Raw genomic sequence first — 20,694 nt, 5'->3', positions numbered from 1 at the left:
ATCTTCTGATCTTGACCCTCTCTGGGTATGAGAGAAGAGCACACTGAGCCACAGATATGCCCTTTCTGCATCCCATGAAACAAATCTGTCCCTGTGCGTTAGACACAGGTAGTATGTGTAAGGGCAGGAAAAAATTCAGCAAGAGCTTCCTTTCCTCTGCCATTTGCCAAGACAATAGGAGAAACCTGTCCAAACCCCTTAACTGTCTCAGACTTCAGCATGTTTGCAGAGTATGTGTAGATTCCAGGATAGGTATAGAACTGTTGCAAGCCATTTGCCCGAAAATTAATATTTTGACACTACTGTGCTTGTAATCTGCTTTCTTAAGGTTTAGAACAAAGCTTCACAAAAATATAAAAGTTAGTCAACAGACTGTTTTGATATGACAGTGCTAAGCCCAGGGTAAATGCTCAGCCTTGGGGACACCCACCTAATTTAGGATATTACGATACACCAGTGGGAAAAACTGGGATTTTTCTTTTTTTAATCTAAATTCAGATGCTGAAATCATCATGTATTTGTAGTAGAGATTTTTAAGAAGTACAAATGATACCAGGATTGAAGATAAAATTACAAGAGTTGACAACGCTGTAGATGGCATAAACAGTTGTTTTTAGATACCTTTAGAAATCTGACACATTAAACAAGAAATCTATGAAGAATAGATTTTTCTGAAGTGTCAGCTACATCAGCTGGCACTTCTAGTGTGCTTTTTGTGCAAGTCACACTGTAAACTGAAATGCAAAGTACATATGGATAGGAAATCCTTTTCCTGTGAATTGTCCAATCAGTCTTGCATTGTTTGAAATTACCACCACCGCATACTTACCATCTTTTCATTTCATAAAGGAAGATTGTGAAACTTGGAAAAAGCAGCATTAAACCTTTGATATTGAATTGTAAAAGGAAAATAGTAGCATTCAGACTCAAGTAACTAATAGAAAAAAAAGTGATTCATGAGCTTTTTCCGCTAGCTAAGGGTGTGTGGATATTATCAGGAACAAATGATAATGTGTAGTAGGTTTCGTTTATATGAGTACTGTTTTAAATTAATTAAAGAGTAGGAAAAAAAGGTCATGAGTTCCTTTAGTAGTACCTGGAGATATAACCCATTCTGCAGTTTCTGAGCATAGCAGAGATCTGTACTCAGAGACTAAATAGTGAATAAGAATCTGACTATCAAAAAACAGTTGCTGGGATGAAAGTCATAATCAATCTCTGTATTTATAGTTTTGCATTTCATTGGTGACTTTCAGCATATTTGCCACAACATAGCCATGTGCAATAATAAATATCTCTGCACTTCATTTTAGTTTTAAGTAATTGCTTCCAGTAGATACCTTGATACACAAAAGTGTTGTATAATCCATGTAATTGTAGTTTCTGCCTATTCATTTATTAGCCACGTTTACAAGGAAGAAGTAGGTTTGTATTTTTTCAAAATATGTGCTTGGTAAGCACTAAATCTAAGACTTATAAAAACATTATCAATATGTTCTAATTAATATTTGCTCTTTTCCTTAAGCTATTATAAGGATACTTAATGCATAGCTTAAAATTAGAGTTGACAATTGCAAATACAAACCAACCAACATAGTAATAAAATCAATACTTACATTTCCCTTGGGGCCACTATTTACTGTTTGCTGTGCCATTTCCTTAATGGAATGGCAGTTATGTTTGCAGAAACCTTGTAACTATGATTTTTGTATTTTAACTAAAAGCAGCTTTCCTGAAGTAGTATGATTAAAAAAGAATCTGGAATTGCTTTCAGAAAATTGCTTTAAACATTTTGCAACCAGTTTTAACAAAGACTAAAGAGAAACATCTTTTCATAGTAAATGTCACTGAATTCTAAGATGAATTATTTGTAATGTCTACAGTCCTTTCAGTTGCATTGCAATAGGCATTTGCCTTAATCTTGAAAAACTTCCCTGATTTGTTTTTACTTTCATTTACTCAGTTCAAATTGTTCTTAGTTGCTGAAAGCTCATTCCTGTGTGGAGGTCTGCAATCTTCTCAAAGTGTACAAGGGAGTCTGGCAGTTTATTTGACTTAGCAAATTAAAATATGGAGGAAAGTATGATCTTTGAAATGAGTCACTGCAGCTGTTGCACAGATCTAATTCTAGTCCTTTGACTTGGTTCTTCTATCACTGAAGTTTGTCATAATCTTCATCCGTCAAGGCAGCAAACATTTCTGTGCCTTGCAATGTAATTGCGTAGTACAGAAAGCGTGCTGTAGTTGACATTTTAGTAGACACAACTGTCCTATGTGTTTGCATATTCAGGAGAATATTTCTCTAATGATCCCTAAAGAGGAATGAACATCTCAAAGAAAATCTGGGAGTCATCATGACTTAATAATTTATTCCTTATGGGGTTCTGCTGACCATGCAGTGTGTTCTTGGCATTGCTGAATTTAGGGTAACAGGTTCTGTCGTATAACATGGCCACTTACTTTGGCTCAACTGTGAGGGACTAATTATTGACTTTAACTAATTATTGCCTTTGATCATGTAGCCTTATACTAAACATTTGCTTTCATTGTCATTCTGAAACTGTTATTTTGAATAGCATTCATATAAGCAGTTCACTTGTAGTCTACACCAGTCTGATTATAGTCACTTTATGTGAAATGTCACCATTTCAGGATCTGCTTTAATTTTACTTGTTAGTGAAGTGCCAAAACTAAAAAATATAGAATGCAAAAGAAATTTTGAAATATGGTGCTTTGAAAGCACTAGAATTAGAGATGCTTTTTTTTAAGTGATGTAGAAATTATACATATATTGAAAAAAGTGTATTATATATCTAATAAAGCCATAAATATATAATATGAGATATAAACCAAAATATGCTGAAGTGAACTGAAAAAAATACCAGAACAAGATGGAAGTTCGGGATAAGGTGCTCCAATCCAGTTTGGAATATTTTGTGATACAAATGTTATTTAAGTTGCAATGTTTCTTGTAACTTTTCTGTTAGGATACTTTTAAAAATTATGCTGAATTTTGTCTTTTAAATACCTATATAATAATGTGTAAATTTGTATATATAATACGGTTTCTGTATAGCCTTAAGTAATCAGTAATTGTCTTCAGTAATCACTGTTATAACTTAGTAAAATTTTAAGCTAAAATTTTAAGCTAAAATATCTTTTATGTCTGCCCTCAGGCCATTATTCATTGTTCTAGGTTTTAACAACAGCAATGATTCAGTTTCCACAGAGAACAAGTCAGTAGAGAAATAGAAATATCTTTAAATATTCAAATATTTTCATTAGATTTTAATACTTCTAAGCTTTGGAGGAAGAAATTAAAATTTGTCATTAAGATGACACTAGAATACCTGGTTCTGATCACTTGAAAATCAGTCTGAGTCTGGCTAAGATAAAAATTCCTGCAATTGTTTTTCAAATACCTACTAGACTTGTTTAGAAACTGGCTGCTCTGTTGCAGCAGCACTGGTAAGGCCCAGACACTCAGGCTGCTAAACCTGCTCTCCATCACTTTTGCAAGAAAAGAATGTTATTTTGGAGCTTCTGACTTTTTTTGTCTAAATTATATTGGTACTAGCATTTTCAGCACTTCATGTCTGTTACCATAGAAGAAAGCCTTGCTGTTTGTTTTTTGGATTTGGCAGGTCAATTCCCTGCACTTTTCTAATACAGTGCTTTAGAACCTCCTTCAGGGATACTGTGTTTCTTGACTAACTCACTAGATTGCCCAGGATAGGTTACTAAGAGCAATCTGTCTTCCACACATACCACTGAAAAGCTTGATGTAGATCTGATGGAAACTAGATTAATCCCATCATCAGAAAACAAACAAACAAACACCTCACGTACTTTAAAGTTTGTTTCAATATGATTTAATTCTTTGAGTCTTAGAATTTGTTTATGCAAACCTGCAGTATTTAGTGGCATCAGCAAACTTCGTTTCATTAATATTTAGTCGCAGCAATTGTGTGAACAGAATCCTAGACCCATTCAAGGAAACATATTTTGAAACAGGATATTGAAAATAAAGTCCATAGGACAACAAAAGTCAGCTTGCATGCTGATGTCAGCATTTGTGTGTGGTGATAAAGCCAAGCTCTTTCCATGATAAAGATAAATTCATATCCAAATCTTTAATAAAAAACAAAACTGATGGTAGCTGTTCACATTAAAGTCAGAAGCATCTTGCAACTCTTCCCGGAGGCTCAATTGTTAGGAACAAAAGTTATGTCCTGTTAAGAAAAAAAAATTAATCACTCAAGTTATTACATAGGGTTTAGTGTGTATTCCAGGTTCAAGCTTTATACTGAAGGCTTTGAAGAGGCTGCCCATACCTACCAAATGTTGTAATTGATACAGAATCATTGCTATACAACAGCTGCAATAACAAGGTGCTGCTGCCTTTACTTTAATCTACCTCTCTTTCTGCCAGTTTATTATGTTTTGAATTTATTCTTTTGTAGATCTGTGAGCTATCTTTCTTATGGAAATTAATCTTTTTAAAAGATTTGTACTCTCATTTTCAAACACTAATACATTCATTCAAGTATCCCATTATTCAGAACCAGCTGGCTTTTTATCTAGTGATATTTACTTCAAAAAGCCAAGTTAAATGGTATCATAGATTAATTCTCAGGGCACAGGAAAGCTTTTTTAGAGAAAAAGAGATTTGGTAATTACTTAGAATATCGCAATAAAATCACAGAACATGTCAAAAATGCGTTATATAATCTGTCATAATACAAAACTTAAAAAAAGTTAATTCACCGAATTGAATCTAATATGTGGCATCAGTATATGATTTTTAAGTGGAACAATATGTAAGGATAAAACTTTGCTGTGATTTATAATAAGCTATGTCATGATTTTTAGTTATGTGTTTTTTCTTTGGAGAAAGCACTGAAACTTCAAAAAGGGCATTATCCACTGAAATTTCTTACATAAATCAAACTGGAAATAAGACACATTTTACAATTCAATTTAAGATCCCACAGAGACAATAATGTTGCAAGCTGTGCATTTTGCAGAGTAATATAGTAATGTCTAGTTTGCATTTTTGAAAAACCAAATTAATCACACTTTATTGAATATGTTGAAGCAAACCTAAAATTCATCTATTATTAAAAAACTTGTGCAACAAACACAAACTATATTTTATACATAAAGGACAAACTCATTTATTCATTAGGTTAAAACACTTGGAGTTTGCATTTTGTAGCTACTAAGGAAGTGACATTTGCTATCTGTTCTCTTTTTTAAATTTTTCAAAGCACTCTGTTCAGGCTAATCTGCTTGAAAAATTGTACTAATACTTTAACATAGTGTCAATCCTGAAGACTGCACAGAAATCCCTGTGGAAACTAAGGATAGTCTTCATATTTAAATTTCCTTTTTTAGTGAATCACTTAACAGGACAAATGTTCTGTTATCATATATGTCATATTTAAGTAACTTATTTTATCCCTTGATAAATTAGCCACAAGATAATAAACTTTTTAGCCAGTTTTTAGCATTTGTACATCCCTTGAGCTAACATGCTTAGACACCACTTTGAATTAAGACTTGTATCTTTGCACTCAGATGTGCTCAGACTGGTACATCAAAGCAACAAGAATGAAAATTTGGCCTTAATCAAGTCTCACTGACTTCAGTGAAAATGGGATTTCAGTCATAGTCTTTGAAAGGGGAAGATTTTCCAATTATTTGTAGATGTTTTCCTGATTTAGAATATAATTGTGGAGTTACGTATTCTATGTCTTGCGGGGCAGGTAAGCTGCATGCCAAAGTTAGATGCCAAATATCAGGTGCTTCTACTTGTAATTCCATTTCTAGCAATACCGCTCTAACTTATTCTGGCCTTTAGGCCAAATTTAATTTCTAGGATTTGATTTCTGGGATAATTGTTGCCTGTTAGCAATTTGTCTGTGCATTTATGTCTGGATGATTTAAAAGTGAGAAATGCAGCTTTTTATTTTTGTTGGAAATCTATATTGACTGTACACGAGACAGCTAGTTTGCAAAAACAAAGATTTTGAAGAAATGTTCACTTCCATTTTAAAGAAAAAAATAAATCAGAATAATAATAAAAAAAAGATTTTAGAATTTGGAAAAGATTTTTTCATAATTTTTCCTGAAACATGAGAAAAACTTCTAGCCCTGGTCAACATTCTGTACTGAGTTGATCAGTGTAAATTGCTAATGTATGGTAACATCTTGTTTGTAGGGCTTAAGTCTGAGGGACTTAACACACAGAAACATCTTTATCCATTTAGTGTGTAGAGGACTGAATGCAGGTTGCTGAGAAGGCATCTAGCCCACCTGTTATTATAAAATAGCCACAGTTATACACTGGTCAAAACTTGTTCAGAAGGCAAGAGACAGGAACAGAGGTTATCTTTGTCAACTTTGTACCCACAAATCTGACCTGGAGAATATTGTCACTAATTAAGTCAAGGCAGGGTAAAGAAACAGTACCTTTTTTGTTTATGCGTATACCTGTTGTCTCTCCTGCTATGTAACTCCCCTCATCTCTGACCAGCTGAATTATTGGTCGTGAAGAAAGGTTGAATGGAACTAGGAAACACAGTAAGATATGTTCTTATGTCTTTTTCTGACCACTGAAAGAGTGTACCATCCTGATTTTTACTAAATGAGATCTGGATGTAAATATCTTACTAGAAACACAATTAAAGGTATTGTTTAAAGTACACTTAGGAAGGGTGGACCTTCTTCACAAATCGGTTTGATATGCTAATACATAAAAATGACTACAATGAATAAAATTCATGTGGGCCTGGTAAAGTTCAGAGTACTAAATCTTGATATAATGGCTTAGGTGAACTTCCTTGTCCTAGAACTATTACAGGAAAAAAAAAAAAGGAGACAACTGTAAAACCAATATTGAAGAAATTATCATAACATGCTATCATTTAATGAGTAGGCTTTTGTGTCAAACACTAGCTTGACTATTTTGTCTCTTCCACATTAGGTGAAAAACTTTTCCACTAGACATAGCTGTTGGTAACAGTGATCCAGTCATTTTTGGAAGTAAATAAATATGTTGTGTTAAACAGCTTTAAGATAGTGATGTCTCTCCATTTTAAAAAGGGAACAAAAATACCCAAATTAATTAGGAAGTAGTTACACCCTCCTCCCCCTAAATTGCAAAAATCTAAGGAAATATTTGAGAAATTTACTGTTTAAAATGTATCATTTTCACATTCCTACCCTCTTAATCCAATTTCATACTTTTAGCTGCCTTTGTGTTAAGATTTTACCATTGATCATTTTTGTAAGGCTTCAGTCAGAAAAAACAGCAGCAGTTCTGAATAGAATAAGGTATCATTACATAAACAGAGAATGTTAGTAGCCTAAATCTCACAGAGAAAATGATCCTTTTTGCATAAAGAACAGCAATCATGAGAAGCAGTTATAATAGATATGCATTTATATGTAGGTCTTCCCTACTGAGGGAAATTCCTTGTAGCCTGTTGTCTGTGTATATGTGCTGTTTCTTACAGTATTTTCACACTATAAGCCCTTTGAGGCCAGGAGTGTCCACCTGCTCTGTCACATATTATTACTATTACTACTGTTACTACTAGTCATACCAGTTGCCATTTTTTTTATTGTCATCCTGAGAAAACAATAAATTATGTGCAGAAACAGTTTCAGCAGTCCTGAAACAAGACTCAGGATCCATAAACTGTTAGGTAAAATTTCCTTCTTTAAGTAACAGAATGTTGCTATTGTCTGTCTCGGGACATGGAACTATAGAAGAAAACCTAAAGGATTAAGTGCACAGTGAAGTTACTGCAGCATTATGAAGTACTGAGTAATGGCTGAGCTGTAATAATGATTCTTGGTAATAATGTATGTGTTATTCTTGAAGAAAGGAACTATAGTATAATTTTGTTTGCTAGGCTGTAAATAACTGGATTTTGAGTTGGTGGACATATATTCTCCATTTAAAAATCTAAGTGTTTGAAAAAAGGTGGTTTTAGTAAGATTCTAGCTCACAGTTTATTGTACCATTTATGTATTTACATGTGTAGTTTGTGTGTGCATGTGATGTAAAGGTAGAAATGTACACACAGATACATGCATGTGTGTTCAAATAACATTGAAACGGTGAAGTTGTGTACCTAAAAGCTAGAAAAAGGTAATTTGTATTAGTAATAGTAATAATATTAATAGTAATAATTCCTTTGAGATGTGAGCCTATTACGTGCTGCAAATTTACAAAAAGTCTATATAAGACCTAAAAATTATAGACTGTATCAGAATGGTCATGAGAGAGCTAAATCAAAACTGTACAGGCAACTCAAAAGTAAGACAATTCCTTACAAAGCTTTGAGTTAGCACCTGTTTCCCAAAGGAGGAGGAGATGGCTCTGTGAGCCTCTCAGCTTGTGCAGCCTTCTGACTTTTCTGCCGAAGTTTTATAGTGTGGAAGAGGCACAGCATCGATTTGGAAACCTCTGTGCCCAACCCCATGCTGCACATCAAGCCAAGATCTGGGCAAACACAAAGCTCCTTTTCCCTGAATAGGAAGCACAGCCTTGTGCTCTGGAGAGTGCCTGAAACTTGCTGCAGCTGGTGGGGTGTCAAGCAGCCAACCTGTGGTTATTTTCCCAGAGAACACAGGGTTGTAATTGCTATGAGACTTGCAATCAACTTTGCTTAAGACAGGATGTTAATCTGTTGATTATTAAGGAGTGATTTTTGACAATTCAGCCTTGTTTCCTAAGAAAACGACTAAAAAAATTCAGTGAGTAAAAGTCCAAAGAATGATGTTTAAGAAAGCATTCTGTGTGCAACCTTTTAGAGCCCATGTACTGTTAAGACTTCATGCAGCATTTGTGCTGGAAATTGAAACGTTCCTTTTTAGTTTAGCAATTTAATAAAAAATCATCAAGACACAGAATTACCTGTAATATGTCAACCTCCCTGCTTTGCTTTCTCATCCCTGGTGCATCTTCTTTTAAATAGACTGAATATGAGTTTACAGAGGCCTTCTTGCTTTTAATTTCAGTGTTCTCAAGCCCAATGTAACTTGCATCATTTATTTTTCCATATTTTAACAAAGCTGAATCAGGTGGGGCAAAATGTGTACAAACTAATGGGATGTGTCTACTTACGAAAGACATTAGGAAACCTAGGATTCTAGCTTTATGCAGTTTCTCTATTAATTTAAGTTTTCACTTCAGTATATTTACTGAGAGTTTTCTACTATTTTGTTTCTTTAGTTTATAGCATTACAGAACTATCAGCCGTACTTAGGTGTCGTGAAAACCTGCAGGATTTTTCTTCTTGAGTTAAAGAGTCAATAATTAGATTATTATTTTTAAAAACTTTTTGCGTCACTTAAGAAAATATTTTAGTAAAGATAAAGAAAAAGGGGAAGACAAGTTCCAATATACATGGTATATTGCTTTGGTTTGCCTTTTTTTTTGGTTTTGAGCACTGCTAATATCAAATTAGAAGCTGTAAAACTCAGACTAGAGGTAGTAAGGATCAGAAATCAGGGTCCACACCAACTGAGGAATTGTCTGAATCAGACTAGTGTAGGTATTAAGTACAACTTCCCATCCAAACCTGTAGTTTCTGCAAAACTCAGACACTTGCTTATAGGCCTGAATCACTCAGAAGCTCAAATTTGCATCTATCCCCTTGGAGAAGTTTCTGGATCTGTCTTAGTTTCCACTGTACTAAAAATGAAGCCTGTAGTACTGAGCCTGTTATACTGATTATACAGAGCAACAAATTGAATGAGGATAACTTCTTTCTTTATAAACTGAAGTTTATAAACTGAAGTTCTTATACTAAAAAAACTTAAAACCACATTTCCCAGAAAATGTTCTAAATATGATGTTATATACTGCTCAACCAGGCATATTCACTCTTACCTCTTCCCTAGGCATACAGAAAATATTAATATCCACAATTACATACAATGAGTGCATATAGTAATATATTAATTATCTATTAAATGAGAAATTCTTATAAAAAAGCAAAACTGTAATCAAGATATTCACTAAATACTTCGTGATGTTCATTGTGTTGAAAGAAAGATAAAGAAAATGTAGTTTTCTGTGTATTTTGGTTGACTTCTGTAGGCTCATTAGTCTTCATATTTAAAAAACTCTGCCTCAAGGGACTAACTGTACTTCTAGCTTTCTGGTCTGAATTTAACGTATTTGCACAGGTGTTCCTGACAGTAAAATGTTTTTATTTTATATATATATGTTTTTATATATATGTTCAGTTTTTATTTTCCTGAATACAGTGCATACAACTACATCTGATTTTTTGTCACTAATTTATTTTTACATATCTAAATTGCATTCTTATCTTAGAAGATCATATAACCATAAAAATAAAGTGGTCTTTATCTATGAAATGAGTGCAAGTTAGATCTTAGTAAAAGGCGACAAATGGAAAATCTATTTTTAGGTAAATGTCACACAGCCTGTAACTGAGTTGCTGAGCTTTCAGTTGTCGTGGACAGTTTCATTATTCATTAAATTGAATTTTAAAAAGCTTTTCTTGTGTTAATCTTTTTGGTGAAATAATGAAGGATTAGTATAAAATATACATATCTTCCATGGGATTCATTTTAACTGTAAAAAAATTCTTTCACTTACTAACTTATATAAATTCAGTATTTTCTGATTAAGCCTGTACTCTGATATTCAGCACTTAGAATTCCATCCTATTTACTGGAATTAACAGTTTCTACTACAGTTTTTATTGTTGGAACATAAATATGGAAGGAGGTACATTAAGTGGGTACAAATCTGGCTTACAGTGCAAAGTGCAGTTATGATTTCCTTGCCATTGCCACAAAAAAAGCATGCAATAAATTTAAGACAGTGAATGAAGCAGTCAACATGATTGAGGCTATAACCTGTTTTTCATATTGCCACTGCTGTCAGCAAAGGAGAAACCATACGTGATTCCCAAGGTTCTTTTGGCTTCTCCTTTATATATTTTTGTAGGAAAATATTATTGAAGTGTAGTGTCTTTTCTTTTTTTTTAAGAATTCAGTGCTAGACATGTATATACTCTGTTGTGATAATAGCAGAACTACAAATAGCAGAACCATCACCCTACTATTTTAGAGGAAATTATAAAAACTTTCAATTATGAGGCCACATTGCTTGTGGCCTATTTAACAGCATGATTATATAACAAGAAAATGACCAAACAATGCAAAATTTCATGTAGGGGTGAAAAAAGAAAATAAAAATCCTTATGTAGAGCCAATAAAAGAAAAATCTTAGGAAATGTGCTATTTGCCTACGTCATAGTACTTGCTCTCCTAATCCCTTTGTGGTCTCAGAAGAGGGAGTAATGCATTTTTTTAAAGTATCAATAATATTAGACAGATGTAGTTTACATATTGCAAAGGTTGGGGTTTTTATTTTGTCTTTAATGATGTAACAGTAACATAGAAGTATTAGAAAAATACCGTTTTCTTTAGACGTCTGTCCTTCATACAGTCTCACAACACTCATATATTGCAGGTAAATACTACAGCTGCTTTTAGGAAACTAAATTATGCAGAAATCACATCTCAAATTTATAGCAATTAAAAGTCTAAAGCAACAGGGTTTGATTTGAACCGTTTATGAAACTGTTTCCTCACTGTCAGGAGGCTAGGATTACCAATTTTTAGCATGCTGATTATGCATATTTTCCAGTGGACATAAATAGCCTAGATTGTGAATAGTCCACTTCAGAAAAATGAGCCAACACAGCTGATACTGATGCTTTGTTTGGTAATTGTTGCTGAGATACAAATTGTTTCAGGAAACACAGAAGATAACAGAAAGATTAGGAAGATCAGTAGCACTCAAAAAAAAAAAAAAAATTGTGGTTTGAGTTGTAAGTAGGCAATCATGCTCTCTTTTGTGTTTTTGCTATGTGATATTGCTTGTGTATGTAATAGTACCTGAAACCATCCCTTAGCCATGGGATGGGGTTCGCTTACCTGAAGAAAGGCTTGAAGTGTTCTCTGGAATGCCATAAAATATTCAAGTTTTTCACTTGAAAGGAAAGGGAAGACCTGAGGTTCTGGCATATAGCCTAATTTTAATTTCTAAAACCCACCTATAATCAAGAAAGGTTTGACTTTGTTGCCTAGATGTGTTTATGCTACTCGCTTAGATGCCCTCAAGTATCCTGCCTGATCTGCAGCTGCAGGTGCTGTGTTTTACTCACCAACCATATAAGACATGATTCAAATTATTTTGACCATCTCAGGTGTTTTGTGTTTAGGCCATTGAACTGAGTCTGGGAGAAGTGTTACTGTAGTCTGTGTAACCAGGAGATTAGGATTCAGCTGACCAAAGGTAGGTCTGTCTCCCACAGAGTAAGCTCAACAGTCCTACAGAGCCTGTTGGCTGGATCCCTGTTGACTACCACAGGAATTAACTGTTCAGCTCACATTGTAGGAACAGAAATTTAAGCAAACGGAGTCCTAATGGGGACAGAACGAGAAGAGAAAAGGAGTCTGCAAATAAGAGTGGTGTTTGTAAAAATGAACCTAGTACATTTAGATCAGCATTTGTTTGTGAGGCCAACATTGTACAGTGTGGTTTTCTGCTTCATTTTCTTTTTCTTGGCTGCATTACCTTCCAGTCCAGAATTGTTTCAATTTATTATTACCATCCTTAGCTACCTAATTGTGCTACTAATGAATACAAATAATCCAGGCATCAGGCTTTTACAGACCCACTTCAGTATACAAATAATGGTTTGTTGTGTAACTGCTGATTATGGGAGAAGGTAACTCACATTATGGAAAATATGTGCTGAAATGTTGGTGATGAGGAAAGCAATGAATTCTGTACTGTGCCTTTTAAATTATGAAAATGTATTGTCATTTTTGTTCCGTTGGGTTGTCCATCATGAGTAAACGTTAGATCATCTGAGCCCAGTTTTTAAGCATGTGTACTTGTATTTGGAACTTCATTTCAATTTTTTGAGTGCTTGTATTAGTGCTATTGCACATGAAATACGTAGTTGGCTACCAAATTGCCTATTCAAGTACATATGTATGGGGTTCGAGCACTCAACATTAAGCATTTGCATTTCAAAATTGGATCCCTTATGCTTGAAAGCTTTGAAAATGCTACTCTATGGTCAGCCTAGTGCAGCATCAATTGAAATGCTGTTTGAATGCAATGTAGAGCTTCCAATTGCTGCTTCAGAAAGTGTTATGCTGAATCTGGAACACTTTGCATAATTTAATTAATTATGCCACTAAAAACTGATTTTCTCTCAATTTAAAGCAAACAGCTTTTATGAGGGTGAACTGAAGCACCCAGGGATATCAGGTGTCCAAGCTTTTAATCCTATTACAAAGACTTGACAACCACTGATGGAAACTGGAAAAACATAAGCCTCCAGCAGGGCAACAAGTGAAGAGGAAGAAGGCAACAGATTTTTAATACTCTTTGAAACCACTGTACACATTAAATCAAAATCAAATGTAAAAAGTGACAGAACTGGTAGCTTGCACTTTGCTGTGCAAGCAGTGAATAGTGTCTAAGGAATAACACTTATTTTGCTTTGACAGTAATGAAAATAACTGTTTCCTCTAAGAGTAAGAGTGTTCTGCTTAACTAGCATAAGAAAAACACAGGACTATTTGCATCCACGTCTGTTCGCTTAAAGTGTTGAGGAGCACAACAGCCTGCAGTTTGAAAGTGTTTTTAATGTTATGGAGTGGATTCTGTCTATAAATCATTTTCCATGTAAATAAATTTTAACAGATGATTCCAGACTACAAGTATTAAAGAAACTGTCACTAGCTAAATGTTAGCCTTGATATGTCGCTTTCTGAAGCTTGTCTTCTCTCTTCCAATTTATTATTGGGTTCGATATCATGCTAAAACAGTAGACACTGTAATTTTGAGGCAGAAGGGGGTACTGATTTAGAAAAGCTCTAATTTCTGAGTCACATAAGCAGAGCTGTAATTCACAAACTATGACTGACAGTGCAAAACTCTGTGACCAGGTTAGGAAGGGTCACAGCAGAATTGACTCCATCTCCATATTGAACATCAGCATGTAACATGGAATCAACTGCACTGTAGAAGATCTGGCTGATAAATAGGAAAATACTACTGGGAATTGACCCGTCCTATAAAATGCAAACAACTTCCTTGCTTATAATATTAACAAATATTCATATAATTACTTATATATATTTATGTATTACTTGTATTCTTCCTATATATAGAGATGACATATATATATATATGACATAACAGGGTACACCTGTCTCAAAGGGGAAACAGGAATTAGCAGGGCTTTTTGAAAGAGCTTTAATCTAGATTTGAAGGGAGAAAGGGATGAAGTCAAGCTTACTAGAGATAAGCCTGAAGGAGGCACACCAGTGTTTGGGGAACAATGGGTTAGCAAGGTCCTTTACTCTGCCACCTCACTGGAGGTAGAGGATGGAGAGTCATGTGGCGGCAAAGACAAAAGGATTATCCATGTGTTAGAAATCGTGGAAGCATCTGAGAATGATCGTGTAGGAATTAAGGCTTCTCACCCCAGAAAGGCAATGGGATCAATAATCCAGCTGAATTGCATCTACAGCAATGCAAGCTGCATGGCCACCAAACAGGAGGAGCTGGAAGTCATTGTGCAGCAGGAAAACTATAACATAGTTGCCAGAATAAAGACACGGTGGGATGACTTCCACACCTGGAGTGCTGCAATGGATTGCTATGAACCCTTCGGAAGGGATAAGCAAAAAAAGAGAGGCAGTGGGATAGTGCTGTATGTTCAGGAGTAAAATATGTATGTCACAGTGGTAAAAAGCAGAAAATTAGAGAATATAAAATGAAAAGGAAAAAAAAGATTTTTTCAAGCTAAGATTTAGCTCCTTCACTGTGTGTTTAAAAGTAAATTAATGCTTTTTGAGAGTGTCTGAATTCTCAAAATACAAGAAAACATGTTCACTTATCAGAGGTGACGAGATTCAAGTCATATATTAACCAGCTCAACTATGTACACTGCATAAAGGTTATAACAATTTCTTGTAAAATAATGAAAGTATCTCATATAATTGATTCTTTTCATTGTTTCATAAAATTGCCTTGTTTGATAGCAGGAGAGTTTGGACTGAATTTTCATTACCTACTTCTGAACAATTTACACTGGGATTGAGACAGTATTGAGCTAATGAGTTAGAATTTATATTGAGCCTTAACTGTCTTCATGAAGTAACTAGGGAAAGAAAATCATGGCAATAATGGAGTATTTTTCATTATAAACTACGTTGTACAGCTTTTACAATCAGGTTTTTAATAGATCTAGAGAAATTAAATTGGAATTCTACCAACTTCTGTGCTTTTGTCATCCAGTGAAAATGATGTTAAAATATCTCAAGACTAATAGGCTTATCCCTTTCTACTGAAATACGAAGGAGGTGGTATCATTCCTGTTGTTTTTCAGGCCCTGTTGTTCATTAATGAGTAAGATGTATATAGAAAAACGTTCAGGAATATGCACTTTGCTATAATCCCTAATGCTAATTAGAAATTGAGTATAGATTAAATACATCTTGACTGATGTTATCCTAAAGTTCTTATCAAGAGACATTCCCATGAAAATAGTAGAAACTTTCAAAGTCAGGAGGTTGAAATTGTGCTCTACATGGAAAAGGAAGCAATCATATATTGCTGATGGGTATTTTAATACTGCTGAGAATGCATGCATATATCCATATTTATTAATATATTCAAACATTGTTTATTGATCTTGTATGGTAAATAAACTCATACAATGAGTGTATAGATTACTTTGTATTCAAAAACATACATATAGTCAATCTCAGCATTATAAATTATACTACGCACTGTGAATAATATAACTTGTCTGATTGGAAAATTTTAAACTTTTCATTGCATATAAATATGCAAATTAATAATGATATATGAATTGTTGTTGTCCTTTATATATAGTATATGGTACTTTTCTTTAATTGTATCCTGTTCTTTAATTCTGTGGGTAGTTTTTATGAAGAAGTCTGCAATAGTGAAAAAGGGTGTTTCTGAAATAAATTAAATTATTTCTTGTCTCAATACTTACTTGTACACATTCTTCATTGCTGTTAGTCTGTTCCACTACCAGAAGACTGTAGGAATCAATGTAATCCCTTACGTTTTAATTAATAATATGAAATAAAAATTGAATATACAAAATAGAATCATCAGGAAGCACATATGCACGCATATTGGTGCCCTCAATACATAACATTTTTAGTTACCTCATATGTTTGTTTATTCACAAATACCAGGAAAAAATATGACTGTAGTTGAAATTTGAATTGGCATAACTGGCCATATTCTTTGGTTAGACAATTTGCAGGCAAAAATATTCTCTCACATATAAAACAAATGCCATATATAGTTTTACTTGCTAAGTATGGGAAAAGTGTATGTATACTATACATGAAACACAGGCTTTATGTGAGTGAGTGTGACTATAAGACTTCTAGGTTTGTGTGCTAAATATTAACTTTAAAAAGTTATCCTTACATACCTCTTTCAGAGGGTGGAAAATAGCCTCAAGTCCTTCCCCAGCCCACATATTAAAAAAAGAAAAAAAAAAATTGCCACTTACAGAAAAAGGTTAGATTGCTGGCCTTCCTTCCAAATTCAGAAATTGAAAATTTGGAGTCTTCATTCATCCAAATAATATATATTCATTCCCCACAGGCAGCAGTGATGGTTCTTGGGATAAAGAAAAACTTCAGTCTCCCCCCACCCAAGGATCACAGGCCTCTGTTAACCACCCCAACTTGCCTGGACAGCATAATGTTCCAGTTAGCCATCCTCTCAACCCTCTGCAACAGAACCACCTTCTGCCAAATGGTACGGGTTGACATCTTTCAGCACTAACATCAGCAGTTTTCTAGTTTCTGGTTTTTTTGGTTTCTTTTTTGGTTTTTTTTTTGGTGTTTATATAAATAGGCAAGGAAAAAATCAAGGATGTGGGGAATACTGGAATACTTCCTTTAAAGTATTAAGCAGTGGAAGTGGAGACAGTAAAGAACAAATAAGTATGCAAGAAAATTGATACTTAAAATAACAGCTAACCTGTGCATCAGTGGCATAATAATGTATTGGTAAGGCACCTTACAGCAGATATTAAAAACTATAATAAATAGCCATTGCTTAGCAATGATATACATTACACTGATATGAACAAACTAAGAGGTCTAATAGCCTCTCCTTGTGGCTAGAAATCCTCCACGGTTGCTAGTGATTCACCCATGCATATCCCAGAAGAGAACTGACGTAGAGCTGCTCTGTCCTGCAGTGTGAACCATCTTGTCACCCATCACTTGAATATTGTCCATCAGGAGAAAAAGAGGACAGTGTTTAAAAAAGTTGCATAAGCCTGTTTCCCTTTTTTCTTTTCTACCAACAGGATTGGAACTTCCTTTTATGATGATGCCCCACCCATTAATTCCCGTGAGCCTACCTCCAGCATCTGTCACGATGGCAATGAGCCAGATGAATCACCTTAGTACCATTGCCAACATGGCAGCAGCAGCACAAGTGCAGAGTCCTCCATCCAGAGTTGAGACGTCTGTTATTAAGGTAACTACATAACAAATGAAACCAAACCAAAAAGCATAAAATCATAACACACTCCCAACCATCATAAAGATGTATAGGTATCAAATGTTCTAAGGTAAGTGATAAAGTCAGTATATACAAGAAAACAAAGTGTTGTGGCTTTGGGAGCACAGTAGACTGGTGGTGGCCAGTGTTATCTCAGTTTCCCTCCCCTCTCTAAATCAATATTAAAGCAGCACTCGAAGCATTTTCATACAAGATGCACAGCTTTGTGATTTCTCATATTTCATAGTCTGTAATCTAATGGCAACATTCTTCAAGATATCAAGGAAAAAATTGCTCTTTTCCTAAATTAGAAGAGATTGTTCTTCCAATTTTAAAATCTAAGAATTTGAAGTGAAATGCAGCAAGTTATCTGAAGAAACCTGAAAGGCTTGATACTGTACCTCTGTAGAGCCTAAGTTTGCCAAATCCCAGAACAAATTAGAGTGAAGTTGCACAGAGCAGACCCAGTAATCTGCAGGTCAGAACTGTAGTATTGTAGAGATATCTGTTATCTTATAGCTCTGTATATTATTTTAATCATAGGCAGTCCCAAACCAGAAAATTTTCCTTATCCTGGAGTTCCTTTACTTCTTAAGAAGTTTATTCCTGTAACTCATGTAGTTGGAGAGATAGTTTTCTTATAATCTATCTGAAGATTTTAAAAGTATCTAGCAATTTTGGGCTCTCTGAAACATTGCAAACAATTTGTTATATATATATATATTAAAAAATTATTTTTCAAAATCTTACTTACTTAAGCATTTTTTAATTAATAATCTATGCTATGTATATCTGTCATTTTTGAAAATTCAGCTATCTCACATTCATGCTAATATCGTAGCTGCCAACTTTTGCATAACTCCTGGCATAACTTCCTGTGCAAGTTATTTGACAAACCAGGTTTTGTGTTCCCATCTGGTTTGCACATAACCATAATTTAAAAATATATGGATTACAATGAAATGTTTTTAGATGACCAAATTAACTTGAATTCTATTTTTAAAAGTGTACGTACCCAAGGCTTTATGTAGAACTCGACTGAGACATTACCGAAGTGCTACCGTGACTTCTTCAGTCAAGTCCTGTGACACACTGCCCACAACACATTTCTACTACAGCTACATGCATAAACACAAGTGTTAATCTGTCATCCAGAACTCACTTATAAATGTAAGATCTTGTTGCACATAGTTATTTCAATAATACTGGAAGGGCTAAGGAACTTATTCTTGTGGGACTTTCCTACCCATTCCTTCAGCTCCATTGTGGTATAACATATGCCTAGATTTCTGTCCTCTGTTTTTATCTATGGCAGATGAACATGGTCATGTGGAGAGAGGTAACATAGCCAAGTAATTATGTTCCTATTTTTTAATAATGAACAGGATTGAAACATAAACCCTAGGAACTTGAAAGCATGAGGTCACTGTTAGGGGATTTTCTTCCCATGAGGATAAACGTAATGTCACTGACAATTTACCTGTTCTTCACTAGGCATAGTCAGAGGCTGTGATTTTAATGTCCATTGAATTATATGCACTGAGTAGTTGAGCAGGAAACTGTAATCAGCATAGTTTTTGAACCTTGCACTGGCAGTGTAATGTTTATGAATAATAACTTATACTACAATCAAAATAAATATCTTAGAGAATAAATGTAAGTGAGAAGGTCAAACCTTCCTTTTCTTTATTTTTACAGGAAAGGATAAATAGTGCAGTTGCTCTCCTTCATGAAACTGTTTGTTATTAGGATTATAGCTTCCAGTTCTTTTACTGCTACATTTTTAAACTTCTTGGGTTTGTTTTCATTATCTTTTGACTAATTTTTTAACCATAGTTTTTACTGAAGTATTTTCTCCTCAGTGATAATCTTTCCACAAGTTGTTTTGAAAAGTTTGTGAATCACTCATCTCGGAGTTTGTAGTTGTAACCTGAAAAGACAACGTAGATTTGTGATTAGAATACAGGATGTTTACCAGTTTAAACTCTGCTTGAAAGTTAGAAGGCCTATGAGAAATTTCCACTTGGCAAAGTAAATCAATAGTCACCATATCTAATTAAATAACAAAGAACAAAATTAAGTCCTAGAAAATCTGAGTCTTCATAATTTAAACAATCAGGTTCAAGGGATAGAATTGCCTTTGTGAACAGTGCCACAGTAGATGACTTGCTGACCTTTCCTTGCAATTCACCGAGTTCACAGCTAGTGCTGTTATCTGTAAAGTCACAAAGCTTCAAATGCCTTTCTATTACTGGGCAATATTTCATTTCTTCGTGATAAGAAGTTGGAATAAAGCTGAGATCATGTACTAACTAAACATTTTATCCTGCTATATTCAGGAGATGAGACAAAGACAAAATTACAAGGGAAGCCTTACAAAGCAACACCTTAGATTTGGCAGTGAACTCTGAGCTCTAAAATCTTCAGAATTATATTTCAGAAGAGTGTTGTGCCCTTTTGAACATGAGACGAACATTAGATGTCTTTTTGTAATGGAATGTTTAGATATATGAGTTGGATGAATAAGAGGAGAGCAACAACAAGCAGGGACAGCAGATTGTGACAGCAATGAATTGCAGTGAGTGTGACAGCTGTGACCTGGGGATGCTTTAGACATGAAGTGGCTTTCATCACCTGCCCATGGTTTCAAAGGCTCAGCTTGTTAGCAGTTTCACTACATCAATTTTTTTCACTCAGCAGAAAGATATATGAAAATATAAAGGACATACCTCACGTTAATAGCAACTTGAAATTACATTGTAAAAGTTAGAACAGAGCAGCATGCCAGAATCAAAAATTGCAATTTATCCATGTGTTACTAATACTTATAGAAAGAAATAAGAATAAAACAGAAGAAACCAATACCTCCAGCTGAAAAAGTGACTGGTAGCACAGTAGTTTTCCACTGCATAATAAATATATCAGACTAAATTTTGCTAATTACCTCAATATATCACAGCACTTGTTGTGTTCCACTAGTTTATAACTTCTTTTATATCTATATGTATAGATACATATATTCCTGTTATCAATTAGCAGGAATT

General features: G+C 34.4%; 1 protein-coding gene across 6 annotated transcripts in view; it reads left to right on the top strand.

Moving 5' to 3' along the window:
- Nucleotides 1-20,694, top strand: part of DACH1 (dachshund family transcription factor 1) — a 350,977-nt gene that overhangs the window by 219,181 nt on the left and 111,102 nt on the right. For 3 of the 6 annotated variants that reach the window (XM_050332376.1, XM_050332374.1, XM_050332377.1), the window contains exons 4-5: nt 16,739-16,894; nt 17,454-17,626. In XM_050332376.1, coding sequence (XP_050188333.1) covers nt 16,739-16,894; nt 17,454-17,626 — 329 coding nt within the window. The remainder of the gene's footprint in view (nt 1-16,738; nt 16,895-17,453; nt 17,627-20,694) is intronic. The other 3 variants (XM_050332379.1, XM_050332378.1, XM_050332380.1) reach the window with 1 other exon arrangement.

Source organism: Myiozetetes cayanensis, unplaced genomic scaffold, assembly GCF_022539395.1.
Source record: "Myiozetetes cayanensis isolate MyiCay16 unplaced genomic scaffold, myiCay2020 scf5-8, whole genome shotgun sequence".
In the NCBI taxonomy this organism is placed as follows: Eukaryota; Metazoa; Chordata; class Aves; order Passeriformes; family Tyrannidae; genus Myiozetetes; species Myiozetetes cayanensis.
This window is presented reverse-complemented; position numbering and strand designations above follow the sequence as displayed.